Source organism: Scyliorhinus torazame, chromosome 2 (genome assembly GCF_047496885.1).
Source record: "Scyliorhinus torazame isolate Kashiwa2021f chromosome 2, sScyTor2.1, whole genome shotgun sequence".
Lineage (NCBI taxonomy): Eukaryota > Metazoa > Chordata > Chondrichthyes > Carcharhiniformes > Scyliorhinidae > Scyliorhinus > Scyliorhinus torazame.
In genome coordinates this window covers 292785356-292797881 of record NC_092708.1, presented here as the reverse complement: position 1 = coordinate 292797881, position 12526 = coordinate 292785356, and the positions used below count along the sequence as shown (strand labels likewise).

The 12526-nt window shown below is 43.2% G+C and overlaps 1 protein-coding gene across 4 annotated transcripts in view; it reads right to left on the bottom strand.

Annotated features, from left to right (window-relative positions):
- Positions 1-12116, bottom strand: part of npas3 (neuronal PAS domain protein 3) — a 1941601-nt gene extending 1929485 nt beyond the window's left edge. For 3 of the 4 annotated variants that reach the window (XM_072488507.1, XM_072488525.1, XM_072488517.1), the window contains exons 1-2: positions 11592-12116; positions 7534-7572 (exon numbers count right to left, since the gene is read on the bottom strand). In XM_072488507.1, the coding sequence (XP_072344608.1) occupies positions 7534-7572; positions 11592-11746 (194 nt within the window). In that variant the 5' untranslated portion in view covers positions 11747-12116. Of the gene's footprint in view, positions 1-7533; positions 7573-8549; positions 9023-11591 lie in introns of those variants that run through there. The other variant, XM_072488535.1, reaches the window with a different exon arrangement.
- Between the last annotated feature and the right edge of the window lie 410 nt (positions 12117-12526).

The following is a 12526-nucleotide window of genomic DNA, read 5'->3' as shown; positions in this document are numbered from 1 at the left end:
GCGTGGTCATGTCCCCACCCAGGGAGGAGACACCAGAAGTGATCAACTCCTTGGTGCAGAGAAGGCCTTCGACTGGGTGGAGTGGAAGTACTTCAGTGAGGTACTGGAACAGTGTGGGTTTGGGCCAGTGTTCACGTCATGGGTGAAACTGCTGTACAGTTCTCCCATGGCGAGCATACAGACAAACACCACCAGCTCAAGCTATTTCCAACTGCACTGAGGCACAAGGCAGGGATGCCCATTCTCCCCACTGCTGTTGGCTCTGGCAGTTGAACTACTGGCTATGGTGCTCAGATCAGCGAATGGGTGGAGAAGCATTTAGAGAGGAGACCGGGAGCCCCGAGTCTCTCTCTAGGCGGATGACTTCCTCCTCTATGTCTCAAACCCCCTAGCCAGCATGGGTAAGATAATGGAACTCTTTAGACAGTTCGGAGCTTTCTCGGGATACAAACATAACCTAGCAAGAGCAAAATCTTCCCGGTGAACCCCCAGGGTGGAGAGGTAGAGCTGGGAACATTGCCGCTCAAACTGGCCCAGAACCAAGTTCAGATACCTGGAGATCCAGGTAGCCCATAACTGGACCCTGCTCCACAAGTGGAATCTGTCGAGCCTGGTGGAGGTGAAAAGGGACCTACGGAGGTGTGTCTCACTCACTGGGGGTCCAGCTAACCACTCCCGCATGTTACGGTCCTGCCCAAAACTGACCAGATTCTGGACCATCTTCTTCGAAGCCATGTCTGAGGTCTGGGGGTTATGGGCTTGGGCGGTCTTCGGGTTTCAGAACAGCCACAGCTATTGGCGAGGAGGGGACTATTGGATTTACCAATTATTTGGGGCTCCTTTAAGAAATCAACTAAACATATATTGGAGAATAAAACGATTCTTGAAAATTACAGGGCTGGATTCTCGAATTTCCAGGCTACGCCCTGATGCCAGCGTGGGAACGGTGGCATTTTACGACTGGAAATTTGGCGCAAAACGGCCACCGATCCTCCATTTGGCTGGGGGCGAGTAGGAAGGCAGCGTAAAGCACCCGGCTCTAGCTGCCGATACGGCCTGGAGAATTGCCAGGTCCGTGGCCACACATGCGCATAGCGGCGGCCGTGCCATGCAACATGGCGCCGGCCGCGCGTGGACGCCACCTGAAAAATAGTGCCCCCCCCCTTTGGCTGGCTCGTGAGCACCGGACCACTCCGCAACACTGCCCCCAGCCCCTGCAAAAGTCCCCCCTGCCTCCATTTCGGCTCTCCCCTGACTGTGGTGGTGCTGGACTGAGGCCGCAGCCGCCATGCCAAAATCCTAAAAATGATAGCATACATGACCGACACCGTTGGGAACTCGGCCAGTCGGGGCGGAGCACCAGGGGGTGGGCCTCAGGCAACGTCCTGATGCCGTTGATACGGCGTCCAGCGTACTCCTAGCATACGCCGCTTTGGAGGGGGCGGTGCCGCTTTTGTATTGCGTATTCCGCATACAAAAGCGGCACCGCCCCCGATTTTGGCAGAAACGAGATTCTCCGTCCAATCGCCGAACGCGATTTCGGAGTCGGCGACTGGAGAATATCACCCAGAGAGTCTTAAAAAGTATAATCAACTTATAAAGAATGTGTGATCTATTGAACCTTGATGATGACTATCTACAGATACCAACAATGATTCAAAAGATGTACTGTGTAAGCCAACCTAAAGAAGCAATATGAAGGCACATTCAGCAGAATTGCAATAATCTAGTAACATAATACGGCTAGAGGCTAGTCATGACGCAAATATTTAGAGGTTGAGAGAGCACGAGAAATTATAGTGTCAGGGAAATATTAATTAATCTTGAGTAAGTCATTAACGTCTAATCACCTGTTAAGTGATTGACACCTTTCTGAACGAATCAGGAGGGGTCTCAGCTGAGAGTAAAAACCAATGAAAATGAATAAGGGACTAAACCATTGATAAGGGCCGGGATTCTCCGAGCCGGCGTGGGCTCGGAGAATCGTCGTCACGCCGAGACAGCCCGCAACGCCGGTCTGCGAACCTCCGGTGACCGGAGAATCGCCGCCAGTCGCACGCGCGCAGTCGACGCGGCGCCAGTCGGGGGCCATTGAAAGAGGCCTCCGCCGTGATTCTGCGCCAGCAACTGCCCGAGTTCCCGCCGGCGTGGTTCTAACATGGTTCCATCCGCCGGGCACTCGGAGTCGCGGCTGCGGTGTCCGCCCTGGTGGGGGGGTGGGAGGATCCATCACCAGGGGGGCCTCCAGGATGGCCAGTATCGCGATCGGGGGCCAACGATCAGCGAGCGCGCGTGGTCTGCGGGGGGCCTATTTCTTCGGGGCGGGTCCACTGTGTGGGTCCGCCATGTTGCTGGCAGTGCAGGGCCGCTTATCGGCAGCCGGTGCTGCGTGGAGCACTCTGGCGCCATGCTGGCCCCTTGTGGGCCACGGAATTGCTGGGCCAAGAGGCCAGTTGATGCCGGCGTGAAACACTCCGGTGTTTACACCGGTGTCAACACTTAGCCGCCGTTTTGAAGAATCCCGGCCAAGGATTTGCTTAAGAATATGATCGTATGATTAAAGTTTTTAAGAAGTATTCTAGCCTTGAGTGGCATTGGAGGAACATAATTTAATTATTTAAAAAATAATTATGCTGTTGGGTTCCATCCTGAACATTCTGCAATGAATTTAATTGGTAATTAATGCACTGAGGAAGCATTTTTTGAGACTCATGGGAAGTTTTGCAATGAGCTGTCATTTTTTAGTGCTAATGACAGAACAACACAAATCATCCAACAAATTGTGATGATTTGCAACTCACGGGTTATCTTTTCCTTGCCACAAATTGCTTCACAATTTACGCACTAATCATGGTGTGTACTTGAATCTTCTTTCTCTATCGTCAGAACATTCCCACCGGATGTGCTAAAATCCTGTGGGAGACACATTTGTATTTCTGACAGTTGTTAAACTCTGCATTTGTTACAAATAAACCTCAGGTCAATATAAACCACACCCACCCTTTCTTTTAGAATTATTACTACGTTAGCTTTCACAATGACTGGCACTGAACTTCTAAAGTTATTTATTGTCAGTAAATTACTTCTAAATACATTGAACAGAAAATTACTATGGGCACGATCCAACGGCCACGCTGCGCCCAAAAAACAGCTGGCTGCGGAGCAGCTTAGCCGATAAAAGCTGGAGACCACACTCTCGGGATCTATCCAGCTCGCAACGCCTCACAAGATCGAACACGATCTCGCGAGAAGTTGCGATGTAATTCCTGGCCATTGTGGGCGGGGTCTGTTTTTCGCAAATTTACATATTAGAGAATGACAGCTAGTCACACTCTAATATGCAGTATCCCGAGGTAACCGAGGCATTGGGATCTATCCTCTTCGCCTAGGAGACCTCGGGTGAGTGTCGTTCAGCGCTATTCCCCACAAACAGGGGCCAGATGGAACAGCAGTCGTGGGCGTCTCCCAAGAGGTTGGAGGCCCCCAGGTGCATGCCAAATTGCCCAGATGGCAGAGGCATTACCAGGCTGCCATTTTGGCACTGTCAATGTGCCAAGCTGGCATTTTTTGTGCGTTGGCAATCGGGCCTGGGTGCCCTGTGCGGGTTTTGGAGGGGCTGTGGGGACCCTCCCATAGTGTGTTGGGGCTTGGGGGAGGTGAGGGTCAGTGGGTGCGTCGGAGGCCTCAGAGATCGGAACCCCATTTAAAAATAGTGTGTCCCGATCTCTCACTGAGGAGACTGTAACCAAGGGGTTCCAGCGAGCGTTCCCCACTGAGGCCCCTTATTTAACGCGAGTGCCGTTGTACAGCTGCAAGTACCAGGAAACACACAGCTAAACGCGCTCGCTATTGAACTTTTGTTCCCATTTAGTTGTATCGCGCTACACACACGCACACACACACACATTATTTATTATACAAGTTGATTCTGTTTGCTCATGAAATATAGGCTCCTCTAAAATAATAGGAAGGTGAACACACAGTTTTTCCATTGTTAACGCAAGTTCAAAGTGTTGACAACTCCAATTTTCATGTGCCAACAGTATTATAGACCACAGAAAAGGTGGGTCAATGAAAGTATTATTGAAGTTAATACATCTGTTCCTGTAGATACAGAAAATCTCTGAACCGGTTTCCCATGAAGACTGAATCACAGCAATAATGTGTACAGGGAGAAAATATCCCCAAGATTATTCTGGTGTGCAGGTTCACAAATCTCTGAAGGCAGCAGGACAAGGTAGATAAGGTGGTAAAGAAGGCCTATGGGATCCTTGCCTTTATTGACCGAGGCACTGAATATAAGAGCAGGGAGGTCATGCTGGATCAGAATAAAATGCTGGTTAGGCCCCAGCTAGAGTATTGTGTACAGTTCTGGTCACCACACTATACAACGGAAGTGATTGCACTGGAGAGGGTGCAGAGGAGATTCAGCAGGGTGCTGCCTGGGCTGGATTATTTCAATTATCAAGAGAGACTGGATCGGCTGAGGTTGTTTTTCCTGGAGCAGAGAGGCTGAAGCGGGACATGATTGAGATATATAAAATTATGAGGGACATAGATAGGGTGAATAGGAAGGTGCTTTTCCCCTTGGTAGAAGGGTCAATAACCAGGGGCATAGATTTAAAGTAATGGTTTAGAGGAGATGTGAGGAAAATGTTTTCACCAGAGGGTGCTCGGACTCTGGAACTGACTGCCTGAAAGGATGGTAGAGGTGGGAACCCTTTTAAGAAGTATTTAGATGAGCACTTGAAATGCCATTGCATACAAGGCATACGGGCCAAGTGCTGGAAAATAGGATTAGAATAGTTAGGTGTTTGATGGTCGGCGTGGACGTGATGGGCCGATGGGCGCTTTCCGTGCTGTAAAACTCTATGACTAGAAGATACAGAAACAAGAAAGTAATATAAAAGTGCCTGGGTAAGTAGCACTTTGTAGCAATCCAGCAGGTGGATATCAGTCAATGTTTCACTGAATACTCACCAAATGAAAAACTCAAATGTGTTGTTTTGACCTGTTGCATACAGCTCAAGTAATTCCCACTTATGTTATTTCCACTTAATGCGTTCAAACACCATGATGGAACAATAAAATGCAAATATACTTTCTGTAGACTTCGATGCAAACTTTTTTTTAAATTGCCTGAACTGGGTGCATGAACTAGTTCTAGCTTTGAATTAAACATAGAAACATACAAAATAGAAGCAGGAAGAGGCCATTTGGTCCTTTGAGCCTGCTCCGCCATTCATTATGATCATGGCTGATCATCAAGTTCAATACCCTGATCCCCCCCTTACTATTGTTAAGAGGGTATAAAACAATTAAGTGAATATAGGTAACAAGCCCTCACTGGCATCACTTAGTTTTACTTGCCAGATCAGTCTATCAATGTGCAAGTTACATAACCATCTAAACAGTCTGCCGCATTAGAACATTTGGGAAATATTCTATTATCCAATTCAGACTTTCTGAATTAACTGCTATCAACTTACATGATGTTACTTTTGTTCTTTATTCACCCATTAAATTTTATTTCTTTCTTCCAATTCACACCTTTCAGACTTGCTGTTCTTGCATCTCTCAAGCAGACAAAAGATACTGGAGTCATCAAGAACAAAATATCCTACAAAGGAAAACGCCTAGCCTCCACTTGGTACCTCAGATACCCTTGCTGGGTTAAAAAATAGTAATTAGAAAAAGGTTATATTTTCTCTTGCAAATTTAAAGATTAAAAACTCAATATCAGCCATTTCAATATACTGTTTATTACCAAATAATCCTTACGAGACAAATTTAAAATGTAATTTAGATTCAAGTAACTAATGTTCTTCAAACAAAAGTACCAGAATTGCAATGACTCCTTTAATGGTGGGTGACTTAAAAAAAACATTGAAAACTTAAGACATCATTAATTTAAAAAAACAATGTTGCAATAACCATCATTTACAGGAGCCAAGGTTTGTTTGTATTTGTACATTATTTAAAAACTTTTGTTATCTGTACATTACATGTTTGAAAAAAATAAAATGTTAAACTCTCCTTATTCCACATTTCCATTAATAACTTTACTAATTCTTCAATGACTGCCACTGCAGTGTTGTTGCACCCAAATAATGCTGACGGTTCAAGTTTCATATTTCTCTTATCCAAAACTATACAAAAGAGTATAAAATAATGACCTGGGACTACAACAGAATTTGTCAGAAAATTAACCAACGGTTGACAACTAGCACACATTAAACTGCAAAGAGCATTCCGTTCTTTAAGAGTTAAACTAATATATCCATCAGTTATTGTACCCTCTACCTCAGTGTTTTAAAAATATTCAGGTAGCTATTTGGCTCAAAAGAATATTCACGATAGACAACAAAAAGTGCAATAATTGTATTTGATCAGATCACCAAAACTTTATAGCACATCACTATGCACACCTTAATCAAATATGTTGAATTCAAGAATTAGAAATTAAGGCGATTATACCAAAATAAGTCAGAAACAGTAATTCATTTTAGATGCCTCTATGCAAAGGAAATAAAGAACATGAGTTCACTTGCTCATGTTTTCCTCCTCCGGGTACGAAACCACAATTCAAATATTAAACTATATGTCTACTAACAGCTCTGTGATCCCAATCCAGACCATTTCATTTTCAATAATTACATCTTCCCAGCCTGATGAGCAGAATCATTCACATCAGCTTTTAAAATGGCAAAGAAAGAAGAATCTATTAAGAAGGATCAAATTAAATATATCCTCCTACAACTTCTATCAAATTTTCAGACCAAGTGTTATTTAGTTCCACTCTCAAGTCGAGCAGAATAACAAATCACACTCTTTGATTTACCCTCTCAGAATACCAAATGGAGATAGATGATAAAGAAAGCACTTATGCACAAGCTATGAAGTTTCTCCTCAAAATTAATTCCATCTTGAAGATTCCAATCTCTGATAAATTCCCAGAATGGCTTAAAAATATACTTCTGTGCTCCAGTCTGGAAGATTACTAAGGCTATCTTACTATGAAAGCACTTACTATAATACTACTTCAGCAGAGAGAGAAAAAACGCACACTTGGAATAGGCAACCTCAAGCTTTACTGTCAATCTGAGCCTTTGTCAAAAGACTCAATAAAGCATTATATAACATATATTGAAATTTATATATCAGGGTATCACAATAGGATTAAGAGTGCATTTTAAGTGGCAATATATCAATCACAATATTTTACGACATATTTTCTTTTATTTCTCACTTTATGCCTCCTTGGCATAAAGAGAAATCTCCCTGATGGTCTCACCATCTTTTCCCACTCCATGGTGATCCTCCTAAACTTGGACCACAATAAACTACAATTTAAGCTGATCACATACTTTTCTGATAATTATGCCATCCCTATTTTGAGTTATAATTATCTGAAATCACAGTATTTTCAGTCCAGAATGGGGATTTAATGCATCAAATATATGGCACGTTGTATTTCTGTGATGTGGATTTTTTCGTCTTAAACAAATCCTCCAATAACCATACATTTCATACCTTGGCATGACTGAAGCTTGGTAGCAGAATGAAGGTCCTCTGAATAAAGCAGAAAAAATTAACAGAAAAACTTTGAGTTCTTCAGAAGGACTACTGCTAGTACATTGTATGACAATATTTGAATAAATGAATGAATAACCCACATAAACTGTCCTCTTGCTAAAACCTATGAAATAGTTAATTTCCTTTTCTTCAGCTAAAGAAATGTACCTCAGTTTCAGAATAATTGAAGCATAGAATTATATGCACCTTCAATTAAAATTGCACTGCTTTAGTTTGTCATGGGCCAGTTTTTAAATCCTACTACTATATTTGAAAATTTGAACTTCAATTACATTTTATGTTATTTAAACTTCTCCTCGTCCTCCAACCTCAAAATAAAAATTTAGTAACATTTTTTAAAACTTTAATACTATTTAAATTCTTGGTAGTTAATATTTCTATCTTTATAGATTCTGGTGCATTTATCATGAATCTTTTCATTTTAGATGTGCCTGTTTAGTTCATGTTTTGTTAGCATGTTAATTTTGCGGTTCACAACTATTTCCTGTTGTTTTATGCAAATGTAATATTAACCCTAGCCTCAGATAGTCCTATTACAATAACAAGCTCCTGTCAAAGAAAGCTTCTCTCTCGTCTGGCCTAGTGAGCACCGAGCCGTACAGCAATGGTGGCCTCTCTAACATAGTGTCATAGGCCTTGTCTCCGCAATGTACTGAGGAGAGCTTAGAAAATCAAACAGTGCGCGTGTTTTCCTTCTTATAGAAACTGAAGTGGAGGAGGTAATGCTGTGAATGAGAATGTGGTTCTTCCCAAGAACTGGTCCTGCGGTGACGAGGGGCGGGGGGCAGCGGCTTGCAAACCCGGCCACTTACCCCGGCTCCTGGATACGATGGGGGTGGGAGTGATGTCGTGATGGCACTCAGCAGCAACTGGCAGGTCAAAGCCAAACTCTCAACAAAGTATCATGGCAACAAAAAAAATACCCAGAATCACGCCACAAAAACTGTCGTTACCGTTCACGTCTTGAAGGGTCGTGCTGGAAGCCTTGCTTGGTGGGCGCCATTTTTCTCGTCAGCCGTTACTTTGCTGTTTTTTTTGTTTGATTTTTGTTTTGCTTTTTCTCTAGCTGCGGCCCGGTGGTGCAGTGGGAAAGAAATGAATACTATTTGAGGAAAGCCATTGCAGAGTTACGGTTAAGTCCAGTCCAACTGTCTGGCTCCGGGATTACCAGCCATCAGAGAGAGTGAGAAGCGCTGTGTGCAGAACACGAGTCAGGGCCAGCCAGCATGCCAAGAAAAGTAAAGCGAGCCTTGGCTGCACCTCAAATAATCCCAGGGACATTCCATGGTATTCAAGCTGCAACCGCGAACCCACAAACAGCGGCAGGCACCATCACACCGCTGCACTTCTCCGGAGAGCTTCGATTCCCATTGCAAGATAAAGTCTTACTGCATCTCTCGGTGCTGTTTCGCTGCCTGTCTTTCGCTCGCTCTCTTTCCCAGGGACACATTACTGTAGCTGGCGCAACTACGCCACTCAGTTGCTGTTTCATTCACTTTATGGGGAATAACTAAGGTTTGATATAATACCACCTCATATTTATGGGATCTTATCAACCGGATTTAAAGGCTTTCATTTTACTGTATACTATTAAAGAGATACGTGACATTCAAAATACTAATCGTCTTATTTAGGAAAAAAGTCTGTAATCTTTCATAATATAAATCCCATTCAGCCTGGAAATGTCACCTAAGCCTCTTGGCAATCGTCCCACCGACTATTGCTAGGTTCCAAAGGAACTTAGTTGCTGGCATGTAATTATTATCATTACTTAAACATATCTTTCCTCTTCTCAGTGATTTACAAAAACAAACGAAAACAATCGTTTAAGTTGTAGGTCCCAATGACTACTGTATCTGCAAAATATTTATCTAAAAGATGCTCTGCGACGTGTTGGCAACTTGTTTTGACACCAACCTGGCACTCAAACTGCTATAAATTTGTGTGTGGGATTCCATTATCTCACCCCCAGTAATGTATCCAAGTATTAATGTATAACGTTACAGTTACTCGCGCAAAGCCAGGAACTTTTTGCTTTTATTACAATGTTAGATACATTAGGTTGCGTTTTTAACTGCACGCCGTTTTCAAGGCGCCACATCTATCATGTTAAAATGTAATTTCACAAAGGCAACATTGTTTAAAAACTGCAGAAAGCAGGTGCATCTCACAGTCACATGGTGAAGTAGCAAGGTATTCATCAGATAATTTGTAAATTGGTGAAGGGTATGGGATTCAAACATGGGACCTGATTTTTTTTAATGCTTCAATTATTTCAGTATATTTTTAATTTATTTTTCGATCGTCGGATCAACACAAAGTAAGTCGAGTCTGTTGCAGCACAGTGCATTGATTATAGTAGTTTAAGGGTATTACATGCATTGGTGTTAGTAGAATACATAACCTAAGTTATACCCGTGTACGGGATTTGGTTCAGTCGGATTGCGCAGTGTAGAGTTTAAGGATTTGTTCGTGACTTATCCAATGCACATTGAGAGAATGTGAAAAAATGTCAAACCGATTTTCTCACAAATCACAAAACGTTGCTTTTTAAAGCATTAAAATAAATGCAGTAATCTTCCTTTTTGTGGTCAGCGAAATGAAGTGAGATTCTTCTTTGGAGCCCACGATGCCATGGACTTGCTTTTCAGAGGATTGATTTTAAAACTGATTTATTTCTCGTCCTATTAGTAACAAATAGGAATGTTACACATTTGCGAGTGAGAAAGTAGACATGTTAAACTACTTCTGTTTTATTTGTCTTGCAGTTTTCCCATAAAATAATCAATCCCAATTTTTTGACAAAAGTCCTGAATGTTTTGAAGTTCTTTATCGTCTGTTGACTATGATTACTGTCACACGTACAGTCAAATAACCAAATTATGTGATATCATTCAATTGTTGTCAAAAACATTCGGTTATTTTTTAAACTCCGAAAGTATATAACTTTTTTGTACGGAACATGTTGGTATCTAACATTTTATAGCAAGACTTTTAACCGCAAATTTAACATATATGTTTGAAACTGTTATCTGCATATTTAATACTCAGCATTTTTATTTAATTTTAGATCAACATTCCATTAGCTATGCGTTGATCCGTTAGCTGTGATTATAAGTGTCTTGGAATATTCGGAATGTTTAATGTAGAAATACTATTAATGTATCTATAGTTTTAAATAATATAGTTGATTTCTTATGAAAAGAACACAGGAACATTTGACTCAGTCCTCTAAAGAAATCAAATCTGTTCTAACTACGAGCACCCCTGCCCAGCCCCCATACACAAAAACATGACAGCACCAGTGAACGAGTGAAAAACTTGCACTTTTGCATTTAACGGACAATATGGGCAGATACATTATGGAGATCATTGGATTTGAATATTTGCTAGAAAGTCAGTATTACTTGGAATATTGCAGAAACATGTACTTAGTTTGACAGCTTTCTCGTTTTACCAAATAGACGAACTTATTTAAAATTTTGAAAGGAACTGGACTTTGGCTTCCGAAACACGGTGTCTGGTAAAGCTCCCTGAGTATTTCCTTTACTTGTTCTCCATTGATGCACTGATGGAATATTTACAAACGTTTTCATTTTTCCACCCCGGTAAATATGAGCCTTTGTCGCGTAATCAATGTTTACAGAAGTGTCCGCGATCCTCCTGCTGTTGGTGGTAAGCCTTCAAATGCACAACCCGTTTCCACCACATGTTGGTAGTAATATTCCAAAATTAACTTTCGTGCATGGTTTATTATAGAAACATGTGACTAACAATTTAATCAAAGGCGAGCGTGTTAAAACAGGGTGATTTTTAACCCACCCCCGCGCCAATATTGTACAAGTGGTAGCAAACATTCCTGTAAACATTTTGGAGGAAAGAAAGTAGGAGATTTGAAGGGTGTGTGTGTGGTCAGCAGTTGAAACCTTTCTGTGTGCCGTGAGATTATGACAGTGTAAAGTTAATCCCCAGGCCGGAGGCAGTAAGACACTTACCGTTGTTGGTAGGATGAAAGCCCCACGTTTTGGGGTGTCCCATTAGCAGCGGCGGCGGCAATCCTCCCCACACCAGGTGTAGCAGTAACCGCACCGCCTCCTCCACCAGTTGCTGCCGTTACTTGTACGCTGAAATCCGGGAAAATCCTAATCATCCCCGCGCTAGGATCACCAACGATCAGCTCCACGATTGCGTCTCACTGAGCTGCAATTTTCCCTTGAGCAGTAAATTGAACTTCAATCCCATTAGTGATAACTTCCACGCCGTGAGGGTGGGCTGCCCTTTATCTCTTCCTTTATTTATGTCCTACTTAAGTGCTGCAGACAGATAAATATGGGGGTTGGGGTGGCATGCTCTCCGGCGCTGGGAAGAAAGGGGAGTGGAAGGCAGCCCGACTGTCTAACTTGCTGCAATTTGCCCAGAGAAAGTAGAGACCAACTTGCCCCTGAACTGGAGTCGAGCAGCTCGCGCCGCTGGTTCGTTGACACTTAATAGAGATTCTGGCGCGCGACGTCTCGCGACCAATCGCGTCGCTCGCTAGACTCGGCTCCCGCACCCTCCCGGGGGGGGGAGGGCGCGCATGCGCGCATCCTATAACCGTTAAGTCTGAAAGGTCGGAGCTCGAGCTGGTGGAGTTGGAACAGCACGAGCTGGGACTCTGCGCATTGTCCGTCGCGGCAACAGCCACGTTAACCATTCCCACTCCATCCGCGGAAAGCCCTTCGTTCCTCGCGAACCTGACCGGTAACCGATGCCTGTCATAGAATGTTGAAGCGCCCTGACATTTTAGAATCAGTAAATGCATACATGTGTTTTATGCCCTTATTGCTGTCAAGCACGAAGTATTCAGCTGTTTAATGTGTTTGCACGCACCGGCCATCACTGAGATGAGACCGGGCCGGTGTTTTCCAATGCAACGTTTGCTGGGTGATTG